The 23,582-nt window shown below is 40.2% G+C and overlaps 1 protein-coding gene across 10 annotated transcripts in view; it reads right to left on the reverse strand.

The window, feature by feature from the left end:
* SOX5 (SRY-box transcription factor 5) overlaps positions 1-23,582 on the reverse strand; it is a 645,390-nt gene that overhangs the window by 166,028 nt on the left and 455,780 nt on the right. For all 10 annotated transcript variants that reach the window (XM_040565762.1, XM_040565757.1, XM_040565750.1 and 7 more), the window contains one exon: positions 263-349. In XM_040565762.1, the coding sequence (XP_040421696.1) occupies positions 263-349 (87 nt within the window). The remainder of the gene's footprint in view (positions 1-262; positions 350-23,582) is intronic.

Here is a 23,582-nt window from a genome sequence, read left to right on the forward strand (position 1 = left end):
TTTTCAGTCCAGGAACAAGATGCGTCCTCATATAATGCAGAATGATATGTGCAACAACAGCTTTATATAAATTAATTCACTTAGGGCAATATAACGTTTTATTTATTTACATTAACTACAGATGGAGAGCATACACTCCATTTAAGCCTCGAATTACTATGTTTCAAGGGGAGGGGAAGGAAAAGGAACAAACAAACAAAGTTCCATAAAGCCCATGATATAAGTATATTAATTCTCAGTTGTAGCACAGAAAGAGTGTTACCTTTTATTTCTCCAAAGTTCCCTGATCCCATGGCAAGAAGCTTGTCTTTCCAGTCCTTTGATAGTAGCTTTTCAATACTGGGAGTTTCTGAGTGAAGGGGGGGAAAAAAAATGTAAGCAAATCAACATGACTGTCTCCACAATAGAACTCATTAAAAGTCTATCTGCTAAAAATAAGGCCAACCCTATTCTGGGCCCCAGTTCGTAATGACTTCATCAACAAACTGATAAGAGGGGAGGAAAAAAAAAAAAAAAAAGAATGTGTTTTGTCACCTGCTGTTTCAAAACCATTAGCTTTTTCCTCTTGTGGAACAAAGCCATGGTAATTCCGTATGACAATGGGCACATATAAACCTGCAGTTCATTGTTTTTCAATTTGGTGAACAAGTTGCTGCTTATAATGGATGCCTGTCAATTTCTGGGTGTTAGTCTGCAGTCAAAAAATAATTATGTTGATAGAATGCAGAGTAAAAAGAGAGAGAGGGAGAGAGACAGAGAGGGAGAGAGAAGCAAAGAATTAGCTCCTAAATCTGCTACGTGTAATTATATCCCTCTGAGTGTTTACAATTACATCCACTTTATAATGTGTGTTTAAACATCGCGTGGTGGTAAGCATACTGTGGAAAGATTTTCCAGTAACACGCACATTATAAATAATAATAAAAAGTTGGGTATGAAAAAAGCTTTAAACGACTGCAAAATCCAGAGGGAGAAAAGGCACTGCTTAGAATGGAAACCCATTATTTGCTCATTTCAGATTCTATCACTTCCTTTAAAAATAAAATAAAATAAAATATATTCGTTCGGTATTTCAGCAGAAATGCAGCGAGGGTGTGGATGGGTCTGATATTTATGTCTATAACTCTTGTATTCTGACCTTTTTTTGTGTAGAATTTTAATGCATAAGTAAATATAAATGCTAATAAAATTCAGAGAACATTAAACTCAATTCCAAACAATGTAATTGTATATTCTTGTCAGCATTTAGATGGGTACACAATTACAATAGCTTTCAATCCCACGATTAGCACTGCATTCAGTTAGAAAATGGAGTGTACTAAAAGATAAGTGTCCCAGTATGCGCCATCTAAATAACAATACCCACACTTATTATCTGGATCTAAGACATATACTGCTATTCTCCACATTCGTGTTTATGTGTATTTGTATTTGTTCAGGCATTTGTTTACCCCCTACTAGGAGCATAAAGGGAGTACATGTTAACTTATCAAAGGGACCGTCTGGCCTAGAGACCATACAATTATTAGCAACTGGTTAATTTTCCCCACAGTAAAAACCATTACGAGGAGCCTTCATTATCTTGTTTGGCTAATCCCGCCGACTTCCTTGAAGCCCCAACTCCGAGCTCTTCCGAAGAGGCGCTGCGAGACCCCGGGGGGAGGCTTCCAGCTCCCCCCTGCGCTCCCCGCCCGCGGCCGCGGCCCTTCGCCTTTTTTTTTTTTTCGCTTTATTTCCCGAATTTCTCCTCCACGAAGCCTCGGGGGGCGGCGAGGGGCCCTCCACGAAGCCTCGGTAGCAGGGGGCGGCGAGGAGCCCCGGCTCCCGCTCGGCAAGGCCGCCTCACGCACCGCGGGGGGCCACCCGCCGCCACCGCCCGCAGTCCTCCGCGCTCGGGCTCACTTGGGGCGAGCGCCCGTGCCTCTGGACGTAGCTCTGCGGGTCAAACGAGGCAGGAATGCGGCTACGGAACCCCCCTGCGGAGCCTGCGGGCACCACGTCGCACTTTTCAGCCTATTGTCAGAGCAGCCCCTGACAAAGCCGTTCCCCAGCGGCTCGACAAAACGTGCGCGGCTCTCGGCGCGGCCTGGCCCGGCCGGGGCCGTCCCCGCAAACGGCGGCGAGGAGGCGAAGAGCGACGGCCGGGGAGCGCCGAGGAGGTGGTCCGAGCTGATGCTCCGTGCTGCGGGAGCGTGAGGGCTGTGTGGAAATATAACGGCCCCGGGCGTGGAACAGGGCGCGCTCACCTCATCGGCGTCTCCCCTGCTGAAGGGCTGCGTGTTAACTTCTAAATATGATACGGATTGCCTTTCCTTTCGCAAAAAAACGCGTAATCGTGTTTAATCGAATATACTAACTTAGATTCGAGCCCCTTTTGGTTTGAACCGCAATTTTCACTTCAGCACAATTTTGATACAGAACCAGCAAATAATTGTCCTGCTAATACTTAAAAAGAACTTTAATTCTTAAAGACAATAGCTTCCCCGCCTGTCTTGCTTCACAGAGCTGAAGAGCTGTATTAAATAACAGCTTGTTTAATTCTACTATACACCGTGTTAACATATTGTACTTGCATAAAATATGCTATTCACACACTCAACCTATCACATTTCAGTAACTGCATGTGAAATACATTATGCACCATATCTTGGAAACAAACATTTACTATGTCATTTATGAACCCCATTAAAAAAAGAAGATTTGAAAGTATACATCTTAAATAAAAATAACTGCTTAAAAGGTTATGACTGTAGAGCTTTCACAAATTACACAGAAACAAACCTAGCTTTTGTTCAGCTTTTTTCAGGCTTCTTTGGGAAGATGATGCGCACAAATTAAGAAAAGAAACACTGTACCTTGCTTGCGAAGCACTCCTCAGGATTCATTAGAAAGTCAATAAAACTTTTAAGGCCTGCATGTACACTGTGCAGTTTGAAATTGGAAAAGGTAGTCTGCACACAAGAACTGTTGCTATTCCTAGTCCCTTCTCTAGCACTCGTTTTCCTCTCGGATTTAACAGAACGATTTCACCACATCTGAGTTACAGTGCTATAGATTTTGGACATGCATCAGGACAACTATGTATTATTACAATCTGTATTTGCACTCCAAACAGCTACAGACGGCATGCTCTGCCATTCTGCATATCACTACTATTTTCAACGCCTCCTAATTCCATCTTTGAGAGGAGCCCAGGATTAGCCCCACTTCTCCGTAGCCCCACTTGAGCTAAGGAGACCCTCCCTCCATTACCTATTTGCAGCATGGGTCCTATGGCACGCAGTAAAACAATTCCCAGTTTATCCACAGCACAGTATGAATACATCTACAAAAAGAGTTGTTCGTGGGTAGTTTGTGAGCAGTAATTCATTAATGTTTTAGAAATATTTTAGTTCCAGAAAGACTACGTAAAGTGGTAAGTGTTATTATAAAAGAGGATTACAGGTAGGGCACGAAAGAGAAAGACTGAGATGGAAAGAATAACAGGAGTCATTAAGGAAATGCTGGTGAAGAGGAGACTGACTGGATTAATGCTGATAAAAATGAATCCACAGAAATGATTTCTGCTGTCTCTATTCAGCACGTTTATCAGTCATTAGCTCTTTTCTGGAGATATTTATGGCTCATCTTGCTTCTCTTGTTTTGCCCTTGCCTGTGTGAATTGCACGTGCTTCCTTGCACTGGTGCATATGGCAGGACCCCCTGGAGAACAGCCCTCTGAGGAGAGAGAGCCGGGCATCACTGTGACCGTGTATGGCCCCGCCGCTCCTGCCCATGCCAAGCGCTCTTGGGGTTGACTCCCTGCCCCATGAAACCTGAAGGCTGATGCCAGCAGCCGGTGATTCTCGCTCGGGCCTTTTCTGGGAAGCGGAGTAGTCCCCCATTAACTACTCACATTTGCACGTACACATGCACGTGTGCGTTTGTACATGTTGGGCATGCATATAGATGCTGAAATGCTCCGACAGTACTGAAAAGCAAACCATCTGAGTAAATTAGCATACAGTCCTTTTTTAATCTAACTTTTTGGATGCTAACAAGCGTAGCACTGTCCTTCTCCTTCTGTATTTGACCTTTACACATGGTTTCATTCACTTATTTGCTTAAAAGGCAAAGTTTTCACAGGCTCTTCACAGGAAGGAGCAGTTTGTTTCCAGGAAATGGTCTGCGCTACAAAGCTGTAGTAAGAGTCACTGTTTTTAGCACTGTCTGGTAGACGTGTTTCATTTAGTCTACTTCCAGAAGTTGCATTATTTTTTCAGGCGTTGATACTCCCTTTTGGGAGTGACTTAATCAGTTCAGTCACATGTATCCAAACCTGCCTGCCAAACCAGGCCCACAGCACTACCTTCCCTTCAGGCCTAACCCCTCTGGTAGCTCTCTTTAATCCATCCTCCAGGGTCACAGTCTAGGAAATCTACTTATAAAAGCTAAGGATGGTCTTCACTGCCAAATTCTTTCCCTATTGCCTCTTTCTGCTCTTGCTGAGTATTTACTATAAGGAAAACTCTAGTCTTTCAGGCTCATACAGCTGCCGGCTTCTAGAGAAAGGCAAGTCATTTCATCATGCTGTAACAGGGTACAAGATGGGGGCTGTTCACATGAGGCACTTCCAGAAGAACCATATTTGAGGAGGAGAGAAGGCAGCAAAGCTCTGGTATTATAAAGAAGGGACAACTACTACTGAAGGAAAGGAGGCTGACATAAGTCAACCACAAGTTAGAGGAACATTCAGAGTACTGGAGCCTCCTGCTTGAATGGTGTCTGAGCTCGGCTGCTCTCCCAAAGAGGTGACCCAAGTGCTCCCTCCTCCATAACTACTGTGAACAGTTCTTGTCCTGCGATGAAAGAGAAAGACTGCTTAGAACAAAGTAAAAGAAAGATGTTTGGCCTCAACGCAGATGATGACATGATCTGTAGCAGGGTGGAGAGAAGCCAGGAGTTGCTCAATACCCAGCCAGACCACCAGACATTTCCTGCCAACACATGTCATTCCTAGAGGAAGGAGTATTTGGTCGGCATTAATGATCATGAATAAACTTTAGCATTGGCTGATATACCCTCTACTTCTGGCAAGCACCTTCCTTTATATTATGAAAGAGCTGGCAAATACCCTCCCATCCATTATTCACCCTTTTCTTCTGCTATGGTCATAAATATGTTACACCTGTTGGCCTCAGTTCCACCCCCCATTTCTACAACCCTCACCTATCGACGTACCATCCCTCTGGCATTTTGTTCTGCACCACAATGAAACTCTGGTTTAAATCAGGAAACATGATTAAGGGCAGATTTCCACTCTTCCTTTAAAAGAATAGACAAGCACATGCAGACACAAAATTCCTGTTTTTATGCACCCTTTTTGGTATGAAGGTCTTACCTATATAAAATAATAAACAATTTTCATAGCAAAGAAAATTAAGCATCATTGTGAAGAAATAGTTGGTATCAGCAGGTTACATAGACATACAGCATCTGCATACACATATGGTTCTCCATCAACAGAATCATGCTTTTAGGGAACTACTTGCAGCTAGGCAAGACACTATGAATCATGAGCAGGCACAACACAGAATCTATTTAAATTTGGAAATCAAAAACCACACAACATACATTTTTCTCTTGCCTTCCAGGAAGCACCACAATTTCTTACTGGTCCGAAAGCATTTTGAACTTTTGGAGAATACAGTAGGAAACACCTCTAGAAATGTACATATTGTTCAAATGTATGACTTAGATGCCACAACAGGAAAACAGTCTGACTGTAAAAATGAAACAACAACAACAAAAGAACAACAACCAACAAACCAAACCAACAACAAAAATCCACCTCAGGTGTAGTAAGCAAAAATGTGGTGCTAGATAAAATACTAGCTGGAGCTTCAATGACTGGACAGAAAGAAGTATGCTGTTGGTTTCTTTGTTCGTACACACAAAATGCTTTTTGGTCTTTGGACACAAATTCAGAGAGCTGAATGAAATATTCAACTTCTAATGAGATATTATGAAGCTACGGTGCTTTGGCCAGCACATCATAGTATGACTCTTACTACACCACTCCATCACAACCACTGTGCAGAAAACAGCTGGGCTACATATGTCCATGGGTGGCTTCCAAACTTACTAAAAGCTCCCTTTGCTGGCAGGGATAGCCAGCCTTCCTGCTCTCAGAGTCTCAAGTCCCACCCCAGCCACATGTTAGTTCCATAGCATTTTATCTCAGAGGACAAAATCAACTTCTCTATCCACAGGTGACCACAGTCACCTGCAGAGCACAATGACATCAGGTTACCACGGTATTCTTGTTGCACATACTTGCATGTTTTCCTGTATGCTTAATAATACCATAGTTGTTTTCAAGTTGCTGGCTCTCTTTTGCAATATCCATCATGCTGCATTAATGAAGTATACACTATATGAATGATAGGACATTTTTATTGTGATTTTTTGGCACAAGGGTACTGCTTCTTGTGCTAAAGAAAAATAATTGACATTGCCAGAAGAGGTTCCACAGCACAACAAATAAATTATACAATATTTTAAACCAAAATCAGTAATCTATGAATGCCACTAAAAGCATGATTTTACTCTTATCTACGAGTATACAAGCAGTTTTTTTTTTCCAACTGCTCACTGATGCATACTGCCAGTCCTACCGGAAAGTTACCTAAAAACACAAGTACATTTGTTTGGAAGGAAAAAGTTAGAGTACTCTTCAGATACACTATACTACCAGTTGTTGAATTAATTATCCCTTAGGATGTAAGCAAGGAGCCAGCAAACCACAGCACAAGGCAGGAACACATGGCTAAGCAGGGCAGGGGGAGGGCACGGGGACTTTTTAAGACAGGTTTGTGGCCAAAACCAGCATCTCATTCAACTACACCCTCAGGAACAGTCAGGCTATTGTCTGAAATTTTTATAGTTTCCATCACCTGAATGCACTGATGGTTGTATTGTTAACTGTGTACTTTTCAGGCTGTCTCATTTCAACAAATGGTCACCTCACTCATTCACTGTGGGAGCAGTGTCATACTCTACATATTACATAAAACACAAAGAAACCAAGTTTGTCATGTAATATCATCCACCAGCCCTTCAGTCTCCCAGCAGCAGAGTCTACATTCATTTTGGAGTTACTTAGGCAACAGTTAAGATTTTCTCAGCTTCCATCCTCCTTATTGGTATAAAGCTTTGTAACAGAGTTTGCTTTCAGAATGTGAAAAATTCAAGTATTTCTAAAAATCAGTCGCTATAGATTCTTCTGAGGTGACAATGTTTATGTCAATGACCCACCAAGCCCTTCTGGGGCTGCATACCATACCTCTTTCATTAACAGGCTGTTGACTCGGAACAAGCATGCATCCCCACTATCAACTCAGAACAAGGAATCCCAGCTCATTCAGTCCCTGCTACTCCCAGCACACTAACTTCTAGAGTACATACCTCATTGCCTTGCATACCTTAGTGTCAACAGACCCTCTCAAAGCTACCAAGTGTACCTTCATTACCCCCTCCACAATGATAATCTGTGGTTGCAAGCTGCTATATGATAACAGCCACCTGTACCATTATTGTCGGTGTGGCATGCGTATTTGTGTAACCGTGCGGCTGGGCAGTGGTGTGCTTCGCAGACACCTCCAAGAACCTGGCCTTCCACACCAAGCCTGGAGCTGCTGCTGATCATCTCAGGTTCGAATGGAGATGTGTCTGCGTTACGGAATACTCATAAAACCAACACAGCTTAATTATTCTGCATAAACACTGAAACAGAGTAGTTTGTAGTCACTGCACTGTTACCCTCTACCAAAATCCTTGTCCTTGCAAAGACAATAGTAGGATATAGCCAGTCCTCACAGCAGAGGATTCATTCAGCCTCTGCCTTCCCAGTCCTGCAGCAGAGCAACTGCGTCCCCCAGAGAAGGGCACACCAAGGCGCTGCGAATGGTACTGGATACCATGCACAGCACAATGTCTCTTTTGTTGACGAGATTTGTTGGGACTCAGTGCTTTGTATTCCCAAAGGCATTCAGGAGCATAAATCTCATTCTGGAAAGGAATTAGGCTCCTGACTGCCTTTGGAGATCTAGGCCAGTGAGCTGGCCGAAAGAGCTGATCGTGAACACATTCTGCCAACTGCGGCATTTCACTGGCAGAACTTTTGCTTGGAACATCCTTTGCAGCATACACAATCTTTAGAATGATCCCAGCTCCCCGCTACCACCATCTTCTTCACCCCTAATTAAATTAACAGACAAGAAGGAAGCAAGTTATTTAACATTACCAAACTTACAAATAAATAAATGAAAGCCCCCCCCCACACTTTCCTAACATACAATAAATAAATAAATAAATAAATAAATCAGAGTAACTCACATTCAAACATCTGAACAGCAACATTTTCCTTTTTCATTGATGTTACAATTACACCAGTGGGAATCCTTAGGAAAAGAAGGGCAACAGTAAAATAAAATAAAAATATTCTCCTATGGGTGAAAAAAGAGAATTTTGCCTTAATATGTGTCTTTAAACTTTCTAATACTTCTTTAATTCCAGGCATCTCTAAATGAAAGAAGGAATTGATTTTTGCAGGAAAAAACCTGTGTCAGTTGACAGAAGGAGGCACTATACCAAGCCTGAACTTCACTGAAATTCTGAAACCACAAAGATGTTTTAATATTTCCAGAAACTATTTCAAGAGTAACAACATAAAAACAGAGACATCTGGAATTAAATGCCATTAACTTTCACGTCAGTTTTATTTTTCTGTCTCAGTTAGAGATACTCCACTGAAATTCATATTCCCCTGAAATATATTTTTGTATTAGAGCTACCAACAGAGTCAGTTTCTAATTAAAGAGCCATAATATATTGTTAGTATTAACAGAGGGCAGTGGTTTTTGTCTGCTAATTTTTTACATCTTCCACACATTCCAAGTGAGCAAGAAAGCTTAAAAAAAAAGTGTTCACTGAGATGACTATACACCAACTTTTTATAGGTATTTACAGTTATCATTAAATATGTTCTAGTTTATCCTTTGACAGAAATCTTCTCTTCTCAACAAATAAAACTCTCAACCCTCCCAACACTAAAACAAAACCCTAAGGTAGCCAAAAAGCATATCATCTAAATAATCATAAAACATAATTGAGAACTACAGGTTTGGCTAGAATTTCCAGGAAATCCTTCTGAAGTTCAACCACTCCACTGCAAATACCGAATGAAATTCAAGAGCAACAGTGTCACACTGCTGCACAGTTACTATAGCATTTTTTACCTGAAAATCTCAAAGTGACTTTTTAAAGTGGAAAAAAACACAGCCTGAAGTGCTTGTTATTTCCCCCCAAACGACAAAAGCAAGGGCTATAAGCGATGAAGCTAGGGAGACCATTTTCTAAATAGCCTATCTTTCAGCCACAGCCATTATTTCCTACCACCAAAACGTATGCAACTTTGGCCCCTAGATTATCAACTGTAAAGGGAACTGTTAGTATTTGGGGCTTATTACTTCTGGGTCTTTCTTACATGTCACCTTTATTCTGACAAAGAAGAGCCTTATTTGCCAACACAAGAGAGCAATAATAAAAATAAAACTGAAATGAGCGATCTGATCAAAAAGCCACAACTTCTGCGGTTGAGGCTTGGTTTGGGGCTATTTTTTTGTTGTTTACTATAACTGCTCTCAGCAAACAGCATGCACAGATCAGGCCCTGTTGCTTGGCGTTCCTGAAGGCTTTTGGCTCCTGCTTGCGCTGAGCCTTGCTGCCAGCCCCTGGGGAAGTCTTCTGTTGCGGGGCAAAGAGGCTGGAGAGCAGGGGATGGAGGAGGCCTCACCGCTGAACCTAAGTCATGAAATGTCCTCTTGCAGCTGCACCAACATGTTAGTGAACTAATCACTGGTTTCCACCCTCCTCCCCCCGCCTCTTTTTTTCTGTTGTTTTTTTCCCCCCCTTTTTTTTGACAGCTGTCTTCCTATCTTCCCAACAGGTGCTATTAGGCCCTGAACAATGGCTAAGGCTTTTAAGCCACTGCTGTTGACAAGTGAAAGGGAACAACAAATGGCTCGGTAGTGCTCTTCTCCCTGGGTCACTCAACCAATAGTAATAGTTATTATTTTTATTTATTAGCTCTGCGGCACTGTCCTCCATTGTACCTCCCCCAACCTCCCCTTTCCGTGACAGCAAGGAGCTTTTTAACTTTTAATAAAAATGGGCGAGCGTTTAGCTCCTGAGCTAGCTCTTTCCATAAAGTGCACAGCTAATGAATGTTGTCCATTTAGACCTGGATAATTTATGATGTCAGTGGAGTGGAGGTGGGGAGGGGTGAATCGAGATATAACCATTAGTTAAACGGCAAGAAGTGACAGCGAGAGTAAGGGGATGCGCACGCTGGACTCAGGAAGAGCTCACCCCACACCCCAAGTATTTGTTTTTGTAGGATAACTACAAGGCTAGGCAATAAATAAGACATTCCCTCTTTTCAGGTTAACATAATTTTTCTTTATCGTTCTTAGCATTTCACCAACCGTATTATAATTCTCTTCAGAGAACAATGGCATATGGAAGAAAAGTTAATTTTCTCTTAAACGAAAGTGACCCATTTAAACACCACACTTGGACCTTTTATTACTAGGAGAAAAAAAAAAGTGCCAAAATGTCTTCTCATCCTAATAACGAATACACATATACTTACTAGCTGATGTGACTCATTAGTAAACTTTCTGTAACAGATAAGCTTTGTGAAATGCAAACCTTGTACTACCTATGTACAAGAAAAACAGGAAATACGAAGGCAAATCAGACAACTCCATGTCCAAACATAATCAGTAAAAGAGCAAGTAAGGCACCTGAAGCACAAATATGCTTGGGAAATTGAAAATACAATGCTAAAAACATCAAATATTGACATACGGAGCTGATAGGTTTAGAAATCACATGTTATTGATCAAACCGAGGTAAAAGCATATGCAACTTCTGATCATCTGGACCTATTTATTTAAATTATAAGTTGACATAATTCTGCAGTGAAAAGGCTATAGTCATCAGATTGGCTGTGTACTTCCTAGAGTAAATGCGGACTATTATAATTTGAACCTAATGATAATACTGAAAGAACCATAAAATATTCATTTGGCATTTTAATAAAACCATTGAAAGGATTTAAAAATTTGAAAATAGAAAACTGAAAAGGATATCCCCCCAAAACAACAAAGAAAACATACAGTAGGCTCAGATTTCTGTTCTCTTTAAAAATATGACAGACTGTTTTACCACTGGAAGTGAGAATTAAAGCACATACGCCTGATGCTAAACAACTACACATCCTGAACTCCTCTTGCACAACATATGTGAAAACAAAATCTCCATCATCGATTGCCAGATGCCAGAAAGATAAGAACAATAATAATAATTAAAAAATAAAATAAAAATGTGTACGCTGTAAACTAGAGCTTCTGAAGTGCAGGTAGTTTCATAGTAAATCAGAGTGCTCGTTGTGATGTAAATGATACTTGCATGGAATCATTATGCCAAATTAAGTAGAAATTATTAAAGCTAATGTCATCTTTGGACTTGCTTAAAATAATCTTCCAAGATTTGCACACAGGCTTCTCCACCAACGTACAGCATTCCATCTGCCTCGACAACTTGTTCTGTTTGTTCTCACTTGTCTCCATTCATGGATTTTTTGGACTCTGTTATTTTCACCGTAAATAGGGAGAGGAAATACATTGGATTTCCTTTTGATCTAGCATTTTTCTTCCTGAGTTAGGGAATAACATCAAGATACATGGGTGATTCAACCATGTAACGGTTCTGACACGTTATCCCCAAATAAGTGAACAGAAATCAGAGAAACTCTATTATGCATAGCTCTCTAACATAATAGATCTAGACAAGGGGAAAGGAAAGTCAGAAAGAGAGAAAAGTCAAAGAGGAACAAAAAAGAAGAGACAAAGAAGATATACAGAACAAGACTAAGAAAATGACTCCCTTGTCAAAAACCAAAATGCACTTATATTACACAATGCACTGAAGGAGCAGGAGAGTCAGTGCAACGCTACGGCCACTCACTAAGACTACTGGAAATGGTCACAAACTCTGCCTTCCCCCACTGCCCAGCCATCCAAGAGTTAACTGCAGCAGCCTAGGCAAACATGAGACCGAAGAGGCAAAGAGCAGTAACATGAGCTTCTGCTGTCAGTAAAGACAATAAGATTTAGATTCAAGCATAAACTGTGCCTTCAGATGATTGCCACCATTCTAAAGGGAAAAAACCTTAATTCTTTTCTGATCAGGGAGGAATCTTACGCATACCCTGCAGCTGAACTTTTTCAGACTATTTCAGAAAACTTAAGAGTACCTCCATCTACCTCAGGATGCTACAACATCCTCTGTCTAGTTCCATAAGATATCTACGTTCAGCACATTTTCATGAATCGCCAAGGTCCAGTAAGATGGATACAGGGCAGGAACAGAATACCTTCCCAAGAATTAAGGCCTTTCACTGTGCAGCTCTTTACACAGTGATAACAATCAAGAGGCACTACATTAATCCTAGCACAAAGAATACAGACCCCAGAAATATAGACAATGTCAGCATTTCCACTGGTGAAGGGAAGTTACTTTAAAACAAGAAATAGCCCTTTCATCTCCGTGCTGCAAACTGCATCTTCCACCTATAGTTAGCCTTTTCTCACTTTGTCCTTGTTGCCCTTGGAACTAATTTGTTCCATCAGATAACGAGAGCTGTAGGTACACTCATCCTTACATATTTCTCAAACTGTTTGAGACCTGCCCCTAGGTCATCCCCTTGGGATGACTGAAACAAGGTCTTTCTCATAAACAAAACCATTTCTTCTGCAATTCCAGAGCATTCGCCTGTATCGTTCCACAAGATCATTGAAGAGGAGCCTTAAAGTGAACTGAAGCAGGATGAAGAAGTTGTTCTGAAGAAGAAAGAACCATTTTGAAGGGACTACCTTTCCTGCCACATTGGCAGTTCAGGATCACATTCACTCTGCTTCCGAGGTGTGAGGATGACAGACATCAGATTTCTGCTCTAAATAAGTGAAAGCTGCACTTTGTTTTAACATACAGAAATCTGGTACCACTGATGTTCATATCTGTATTCTCTTGTCTTTCTGCTTTCCATAGCTAGGAAGGAATCAAAGCGTACTCTGAGAAGCTCTAACTGGTACAGAAGGCAGCAAATCACCCAGGCTAACAACACGGGTCTTTATGAAGCTACATTTCAAACCTCTGCATTTTCTCTCCCAAGACTCTGGTCTCTTATTCAAAACCCTCAGAAAGATCATACCTACCTATCCAAGAACAAACAAAAAACCAACTTCCCTCTGACTATGATCTCAAGCATTAATTAGGCTATAACTGAATAAAGGGCTGGGACACAGAAACCATAATGCATGGTGTGAGAATTAGTAAGACAAATCTTTATGAGGAGCTGGACTTATACTTAGGAATGTGATCTTGCAAGCCCTAAAACCAATTCTCCTGACAATAAAAGTGTGTGCTTTTTGGGAGTGATAGCTCCTTCAAATAAAGACTGAATCTGTAAATGAAGAGCATATTGGACCAAAAAACAGATCCAGGCAGCATGACTGCTGGGATTCCTGAGTCTACCTTCCCGTTTCTTTTATCTTTTATCTTTGTGGGGTAACTTGGAACTTTGATTCAAACAAACTCCAAGTCCCTAAGAAATTCAGCTAAATTTTAATGCTTGCAATGAAATAACTTCAGAGAACTGGTGTTCTGTGTGGGAAAAAAAAAAAAAGAATCTAAGTACACTAGCAACTGTACCTCAATTTTACCATTCACCCGTCTGAAATATGTTAATGAACTGTCTGAATGAGAGTATTATCAAACTGTTATACAGAATCATACCTTTTGTGATTTAATGTTGTGGCTAACGTTGACCCCTTACATGCAGTACCTACCTCACTTGCCGACACAGTGCTCAACAATATGCAGTTTACAAACAAATTTATTTCATATCTAGTAAGAGATGCTTCAAAAGAGAACCACACACAATTCTGCTTTTCTTTTTCAACCTTGAGATAAAAATGAACTATTTTCTCTTAAAACCTATCTCTCTCTGAAAGGGATGGTGAAGTCTTTGCACAAACGTGTTAAATGTTTCTGTGGCTTGCAGGTATGAAAGAGAGTCATACCAAATATATGTGAATATGCGAAGAGTCAGTATCAAAAGTGGGGTGGGGAAACAGAGGGATGTGGGGCTCCTGTGGAGTGAGGCAAATGACAAGGGCAAATTCCCAGATTGCTTGAGAACAGGGGGTCTGGGAAGGTGGGGTGTGGAGGAATTGCAGAATGGTGTAACATGGAATTTAATAGATCAGAAAGGGCTGAATAGGATAACAGGCCCATTGTTCAGAAAGTTCTCTTTTGTGACCAGGCTTTAAGAGAATGCCAGAGCAACAAATGACTTAATCCTGGGGGGATGCTATGGTGTAAATGAAAGCCGTCTATACCTTGAAAGCCGATAGAATAAATTTCTGTATCGCATAACCACACTGACGACTGCAGCTTTCAGCAAAGTCTTAAGAGTTGCAATTGGCAAAAACCACACAATCATGCCCTCCCATCTCCCCCTTTCCCTCTTCAACAGCATTTTCCAATGTACTCGGGGCTGGTGGTGGTGGAATAAGCCACATGAATGACAAATAGACATGGTCAAATGCCACGTAAAATACAATGGTTACAGGGAAGAACAGAAAAGAAAGGAAGAATTATTCTGTGCTGGCTTTCCTTCTCGCCTATGTTCTAACCACTAAACTAAACTTGGAGCCTCCCAGTTCTGTGAACACAACCACTAAGCACTACACCACCGATTTACGCAGCTTCCTGCTCCTTCGCTAAAGAAATGAAAGTGCCTTAATAGACCCTTGGTATAAAACGGAGGCTAACTTTCTAAGTCCCTCACAGAGCATCATACGTCTTTGGGAAACTTTCCCATTTGCTCATGTATTTCTTGAGCCCTGCTATAGCAGATGATGGAACCAGAGGGTCCCATCTAATTCTCATTACATCAAAGAGAGTATCTTTCCAGTTATTCCAACACAACCTGAATCAGGACTACAGAAAGGCAGTCTAACTAAAAAAGGTCACATTATAGGACATAATATAGAACATGTTATGCCTATCCTTGCAAGGATGAGAGGGTTAAGTAGTGGAAAATGGAACAGTGACAAAAATGCCACTATCAGCTTTTGCTTTATATATAACAGAAGAACCAGGATTTTACTTATTATATGGCCAGGGGATTAAGGAAAATTTAAAATGACTGTTTTTCACAGAAAGGTATAAATAACTATTTCTCAATCAACTAGAATATTTCTTCATGGACACAATAAATTCTTATTTGAAAAAAAAACACAACTTGATCTCATTATAGCTCATGCAGAGAAGTGAAATGGAGAAATGTAATGCAACAATCCTGAAATCAAACCTTTTCCAGATCTTTCTGAAATTTCACCTCTAAATGTTCGAATTCCTACTATAGCTAGATGGAACCTATTAATGGCTTCTAAATTTGGCAACAGGAATTCTTCAGTTCTCAGAGAATCTTGTGAATGAATTTCAATTCTAAAAATTTGAACAAAAAAAAATTATTTTGCTTTCCAAGACTTCAGAGTTGAAGAGGTGTAGCTCAGCTGTGATTTGTGGTTTACTAGGTAGGCAGTGTGTTACACTTTTTTCCCCTCTTCCCCCTCCCATTTACCTTTCACTAGAGAAAAAAAAAAAAAAAGGAGCACTGTAGGTGTGCATTGCTAGAGAGCTCTGCACAAAAGCTAGGCTTCTGCAAAGCCTTGATCTGAGCTTAATTGAAACACTTGTTTCCATATATATTTCAGAGATTTTTGTAAGTTTAAAACATGTAAAAGCAGCTATTACCACTTTGAACACATCTAACTTGGAGAAAATACAGGAATAAAAAGTTTCCTCCATCCTATTTAAATCACATTTGGGTAGTTCTCTGTGGGGCTACTACAGAGTCCTTTAAGCCCACTAGTCTCTTAGCTATATTAAATTAATGAGGCATCTCAAGTATTCATTCTTCTACACCCTCTGTAGACTCTCCAGTCAGACACCTACAATTCACCAAATTGGAAACATTGACCTAAGGGAGACATCAGTGCATTATCCTTGCATACAATATTGCATTGTAATGTAAAACATAGATAATATTTGGGGGATTAAGAAGATGAGGTGCATGTTGAGTGGGTTTTGCAATGTCAATAGGGATAGGCTTCAATGGACTCAGTGCATTGGATGCCGGACCACTAAGCCATTCCAGTTTCACCACCAAGACACAATGCTGCATCTTTCATATAAACACCCAAAACACCCACATTCCAGGGTCCCCTACCACAACATGTTCCTGCTACCCCACAGAATACTTCAATTAAGGCTGAGCTACATTAACTATGATTATAAAAAGTATATATATATATTTCTATAATGCCACTTTTCCTCCAGAGTTACAACTCTTCGCTCCCAAAGCTGTGTTTATAATGAGATGGTGTGGTGTATTTTCCATTAAAAGCCTCGGCAGGAGTTTGTGCAGTTTTTCTCATGTATCGCAAGTTCAATACTCTTTCTGCATTTGCTTCACAATAACCAGTCCATTTCCAAGTGATTAATTTTCTATTCTAAAACAATGCATTCCTTTCCCCTCTCATTTTGCGGTGTTTTTTTTTCCTTTCTTTTCTTACCAAAAGAAAAAAATTCTTTTTCAATGACATCATGGTATAAAATTTTCAAAGCAGGTTTTAGCGGGAGATATGCAGATTACTTTGAAAAGTTACCCTCATAAATAACAACAAAGTACTGAATTATCAAGGCTGTAACTCAGACAAGAGGTGCTGTAACCATTTATATTATATGACCTCAGCAGAACCTCTTGATTGAATTGCAGCCTTTCATTAAATCGGGCACTCTGTATTATTTTCTCTGAACTAGAGTAAATCAGAATGGCAAAGAGATTAGCCCCCAAGCCCATCTCTTTGTGATCTAGAGGCATATAATTTTTAACCATTACCTCGATGTTATTTCATAACTTTAAAAGATTGTGCATAATCAACAATTCCCTTCCCTCTGAGGTGATGTAGTTTGATGACATGACAAAAATAATACCGTGTAACCTAGGTGCATTAAAAAACTATAGTGCTTACAAAGGAACAAGATCCCACTGCTGAAAGCTGAGAAAACTGGGGGGAAAAGGGAAAAGAGAAGCTGTAGATTCATAGCACTGCAGATTCACAAAAAGCTGGAAACCAGGAGGGACCATTAGCTCATCTAGGCTCATCTTCTATATATATTACTGAATATTCATTATTTCATCAACCAAAATCAAACCTTCTTCTGATTTATTTCTAACTACCATTTTACTAGAAGAGAAACAGCTGGTCTCTGAGTCAGGACATTCCATAAATATCTCCCTGCCTCTATGGGGAAGCTGTGCGCGTGGAGGGGACAGGGGTACTCGCAGCGCTCCCCCTGCTCATCTCCAGCTGGCTCACACAACACTGCCTCCATGGCACAAGAAGCAACCTCCACACCAGCCTCACTCACGCAAGCCGTGGCGGCAGCATCGGTGGTTTTGCACTTTTTTATGGTGCGGCTCCGGGTAGAAGTCCCCGTGCTTGGCTGCATGGCCACCGCAGCAGGCTGACAGGGACCCCTTCATCTGCACAGGCTTCTCAGAGGCGTGCAGGGGTGAGTGCTGTGGAGGGGAGCAGGAGAGCGTCGTGCTGGATCCACAGATTGTGTTTCACGCTATTTAAGACGGTCCCACTTTCTCCGCAGCTTGCATCGTACGCTGGAGGAACATGGTGCTTCCCTTATCTAGCTGCAGCTTTTCACAGCACGCTTTGGTTTCCCTTATTGCTTGGACTTTGCCTCCTTTTCACAGCCCCTACATTTAACTCGGTAAGAGAAAAGCTACAGTAAGTCCCTTTTCCTATTTTCTTATATTTGTGTAGCTGTTAGACATTTTGCAAAGGAGGGGAGTACCAGCCAGCCTTTTGCAACAAAAGGGCTACTGTCACTGCGCCAGTCCCAGACATGGTGGAAACCAGCCCACAGGAAAAGGCCTGGCTCCAGTGCTAGGCCCCGGCCGAGCACAGTCACTGCATTCACTCAAATTGGCAACAGGTCTCAGTGTTCCTGGCTTTGAGCTGTGAACAAGGGTCGGGATTGAATAACCAATTATACAACCGCTGACTGAGTTTATCCAAGGTTTGCAAACTGCTATAATAGCCCAGTATTCACTGGCTGTTTTATCCTTTTCCAGATATAGTGTCATATCTCCCCTTGTGCTCCATTTACATGTCACTTTATTACATACATCCATTAAAAAGGTTAATACAATGTCACAGTCAATGCCTAAATGTTGGCATTCAGTATCCTCGCCCTGCTCCCCAAAACATTTCATACAGGCTCCTTTCTGCCCCCCTCCCTGTCCCTCTGGCACACACATGCACACACATGCACACGCGCTTCCCTGCTGCAAATGAAATCCCCTCGCCACTAAGAACACCCAGCAGCATGCACACAAAACGGCAGCCAAGGGCCAAAGGAATAAAAGCGATGCGATCCCTCAAGCTGCCCGTCACAGAGAACATATTGTTCTGTTAGTGATGGGGATAACCTCTAAAACTGTGAAAGTACAGATAATTTCTTAAAATCATAGACACTGCTGAGACCCCCTGAATCACCTGTCTCTCTTAAATGATTGTGGAAGTTTACTCGCTAAAAATGTCTTTCGAATACCTTCTCTTACTTTTGGATAAATGTTAAGCATACCAAAAATGGTTCATTTCTGACTTTTAATGCTTCCCAACTTGACCCCACCTATAACCCAGACGCGTAGGAGGTTGGAAAAGACTGAAAAAAAAATAGAACCCAAATCCCCTGCATCTTCCTGTGAATGACTGATGGAGACCTTGCTTAAAGCTTCTTTTGTAAAAGACTATTTTCTCAGATCAAATTGATCAACTCTGTATAGAAGTCTGTTTCTGAAAACAGCAAGAAAAGAAAATTACTTGAAATCTTCTGTGGGTTCACTTTTTGAGATAAAGGGATTCCTGTTACTTTTTTCATTTCTGTTCCCTACCGCCCTATTAACATGAAGTGGTATGAGAAACCAAAGACAAACTTTTACCTTTTGATTTTATACTATACAGCAGAGGAAAGCTGTTTGGTTCAGAGTGAAGGCTTTTATCAGTGGTCAGACTGCACCTCCAGGCACACAGTCTTCTGAAGGGCTGTACAATAGCAGCATGAATGACTGCTGGTTACCTACACAATGATATCACCCAGAGAAAGGTACAATTTAAGCTGAGCAGTATGGCAGGGGATCTCTGATGGTACCACAGTGAAGCTACATTTATTTTACGAATTACAATTTGATCCCTGATCACAAAAGTTGATTTTCATTTGACAATATGGCTTTTTTTTTTTTTTTTTTTTTTAACAGTTAGGGTAGTTCAGATAAAATACTTTGACCTTGACACATAAAAACTTGAGGATATTTTTTATTCTCCCTCACTTTCCTGAAACTTGAGACTTCATCTTTTTGGTCCTGGCCAGTAGACCAAACACAACAAAAAAAATCTATTTTTCTGGCACATCTGACCATGTAAGTCAAGGGACACAGGGGAGACGTTTTAAAAAAGATTATAAATAAATATGTAGATTCCACAAAAGTAGACTATCACAGTCAAGAAAGAGTGTACATGAATATCATCTAAACATCACCTCATCATCATCATGTGAAATCTGACTGCAGTAATGGAACGTGGAAGATTGTTCCCCAATATGTCCCACTTCAAAAGAACACGAATGCTCCTATTCACCTACATAATACACTAGTCATAGAGGGAACAAACCCATTCAGTCAAAAGGAAGTCATTCATCTGGGTGAGACTTTCAAAATGTTTTGGTTTGCTTTAAAAAAAAAAAAATCACAGAGGTTTTAGATAACATATATTTCTCTTCTGACTAAGGGCTAAGACTCCTAACACCTGACACTTATACAGAACATCGAATCTGATGGCACCAAACCATGATGCATGGAGCTTAAATGATCTTATTTCCTTATTCCTCAGTATGGGAAAAGTTAGGAATATGTGAAGCACTGAGATGCACCACTAGGTGAGAATGTAAGGGACTGCAAGACGAAAATTGTAGAGCACAGAGGAATATTTAGTATCCTCTTTCTGTGAACCTAACCACAGGCCTGCCATAGAATGGAGAGACAGTCCAACTTCGCATCATTTCTTTGACTCTCAATAACAGATGAAAATCTTGAAGAAGGCTCTGTTACTCAGTTTAGGATTTTCAACAAGAAATTTATAGCCAAAAAACTATTTCCAATGAATCACTATCCAAAAGTCTGTATGTAAAGTTGTTTTATTCTTTTTTTTTTAATGTCATGCCTTTTGAAACATGCACAATGCAACTGCCCACTTTTGCATCATAAAAGATCTGTAGGCACCACATTGTTCAGCTATCAGTAATAGACTCTTGATTGAGTTGGACTCTGAATGACACAGAGTAGCAGCAAATGATAAAAAAAAAGAGACTGGAGAAAAACCCTCCCATCAATTTACTCCTAAACCAATTATCTGCAAGCTATGTACACCACGAAATTCTATTAGAAGCAAATTATAGTAGCACTGTTTATAAAAGCTATGGTAAATTGTTATCCAAAAATGTGAATTACTTCTGAACAGAAGAGAGGAATACAAAATTCTTTTGGCAAGTGGAGAGGCTGGTATTTTCCTTCTGTTTCCTTCTCTCGCCTAATTGTTCTAAAGAAAAAAAAAAAAAGAGGCTAAATTTTGTTACTACAGTTTCTTTCAACTTCATAACCTGACTTCTGTACTAATCTAACTACGCCTGATGCAGGGAGCTTCAGAATTACTTAAGGAAGAATGACTCAGTTTAGTCACTTTGGAAAAGGACCATCTCTGGACCCTGACTTCTTTTTCCTGCTCATTCAAGCACAAAAAGGAGAAAATGGGTCTTGAATTTCTATGAACAAAAACAAAACAACAAAACAGGACATGACACACCTTGGCAGGTTTACAGGAGTTCACACAGAGAGGGATGCAAAACTGCATCATATTTGAACAAAGACTTGCAATAAAGAAAGGACTAGCTTGAAAATGTTGTTATAAAAAAAAGGTGTTTTTTTTTTTTTTTTTTTTTTTTTTTCTGTCAGGGAGTTTTGTAAGGGAAAATTCCCACTTATCATTCTGTTTTATTCAAAAATTAGTATCTTGCAGGTATCTGCAGCTCTTGTCACCACACAAGGCACTTCCAGATGTACTGTTCTCCGGGACATACTACTTCATGAGAAATCCTTGCCTCAGGCATTACTTAGCAATGCTAGGGTCTCACACATCAAAAGATGATAGTCTATGGCTCTACAAAGTATCCTGTGCTTCTATCCAAAGCAAAGGCCTTTGCTTCTGGTTTTGGAGGAAACTGATACTTCCTGAAAGATGGTAAGCCTCTCAAATAAAACCATCCTATTATTGATTTATGGAGCGGTGTTTCCATTCCAGTGTTAGATGGCTTCTTGCAAACGCTTCTTTTAAGTGTAACTGCAGAGAAAGTGTAACTTAGTACAATACTTACTAATACTTTTGTCTCAAACCTAAAAGAGACCCCTTGAACAATGAATACAAACTATTCAGATTTCAGGAATTTGAACACTAATCTACAAATGTTACTAGTCCAGTCTGTCCCACAGCCCAGAGACCCTGAAACAATGGGAAACACTGTACTGAATAATCAAAGTACTTTGTTATGACATTATTATTTTTATTATCATTTATTAGTTTTACTTCCTTCTAAGTTTAGACCGGTCAGTTTCCAACCTCCTCATCACTTTTCCTTCCAAAACTTATTTATTGTGATCACACTAATAATTTTCAATAATAAAAAAGTGAGATATTAGTAATATCTAACTATTCAATCCTTGACAGGAAAAAAAAAAAAAAAAAAAAAAATAAAGAAGAGTTTGATTTTCTGCCTCCTTGAAATGGATTCTTAGGGGAACTAAATAAATTGTAATATTAAAAAAATTGTATCTTATGGAAATCATTTTTATGATCACTCTGGAGTTCTATTTATAATTTGTGCTTTTTGGTATTCATGCTACTTCCCTGCCCTCTTCAAAAGAGGGCTACAAAGAAGCAAATGTTAGGGATTTTTTTCCCCATCAATTCTGATAGCTAGATGCCCTAATGCATGACAGCACACTTTTATTTCTATTACAGTTCACTTCTTAGCCTAGTGTTTGCAAAAAGTAGCCAGCTTTAAGGCAGGTTCAATAATTCTAGCCTGCTAATTGGTCATTCCAGGATCATATTATTATTATATTCCAGAATCAGAATGCTACTGCTTTCATCAATCTTTGTTTAAAAGAACCAAAGATATGAATTTCCACCTCTTCAATTTTGAGACTACAGCAACATGCTGAATTGCCAGTGGTGGTAGATAGATTCTATTTCAAACACATATTTATCTGTGTTAGCTGCAAATGATAGGTCTGTACCACAGTAAATATTCACTTGTTTCATGTTCCTAATCTTCTGTTGAATATTCCTTCATAACTTGACTATAAAGGGCTGGCTTGTTTGAATTTCACTTGCAATGTCACGGAGATTTAAGAACATCCTCAAATACACTGAATACAAGAAAATCTTCGAAAAACTTTTTTTTTTTCTTTTCTCTGAATATGCAATAGGTACAATGAAACAGCCAGGAACAGTGAAACTTAGAGAAATATAACTTAAAACCTATCAGATTACTAACATTTTAACCCCCTCGGTCATATTCAAGTTTCATTTCATTTTCAAATTATTCCCTTTACAAGAAACATAAACATACGTTTCTTTGATTTTTCCAACCCTGACTTAGAAACTGTTTTAACCTCGCTCTGTTCAAGTGTTAACTGACTAATAGCTCTGCAGCTGTGGAAGAAAACATCTCTCATCTCCCCCATGGTCCAGCACCTTCCATTTATGGCTAGAATGATTTCATTATTTTTTACCACTGCTGGCTGCCATATTTTCCCCCGAGCTCTCTCCCCAGCCCACTGCTAGCTGCTCTAAACCTTCGGAAGGATTTGGGAAACTGTCCCTCCGAGCACCACTGAGCAAGAGCCAATCACCAAGGAAAGGGAAGCCTTCTTACCTAAACAAACCATTATCGGCTCATCTCATGTCTTTGTACTCTTTTTTTGCTATTACCTCACGGGATTAACTTTCATCTCTAATCTCTGCTCTGGCCAACTGTCAGGGAGCCTAAAAGCTGCCTGTCTTTTAATCTGTGTGTAATAATACTGCTGTTACTAACAGATAACTGTGAAACAACATGGAAGGAAGGAAAGCACACAAACACACAGGGCTGATTGTTAAAAACTACTGTGCTAGCTCCTACCTGAAAGGAGAGAAACATCACACTTGATGTCCACATTGCATTCCCTTCCATTTCTCTCCCGTGTTTTGTTTTTCAATCCAAACCCCATT

Source organism: Cygnus olor, chromosome 1 (genome assembly GCF_009769625.2).
Source record: "Cygnus olor isolate bCygOlo1 chromosome 1, bCygOlo1.pri.v2, whole genome shotgun sequence".
Lineage (NCBI taxonomy): Eukaryota > Metazoa > Chordata > Aves > Anseriformes > Anatidae > Cygnus > Cygnus olor.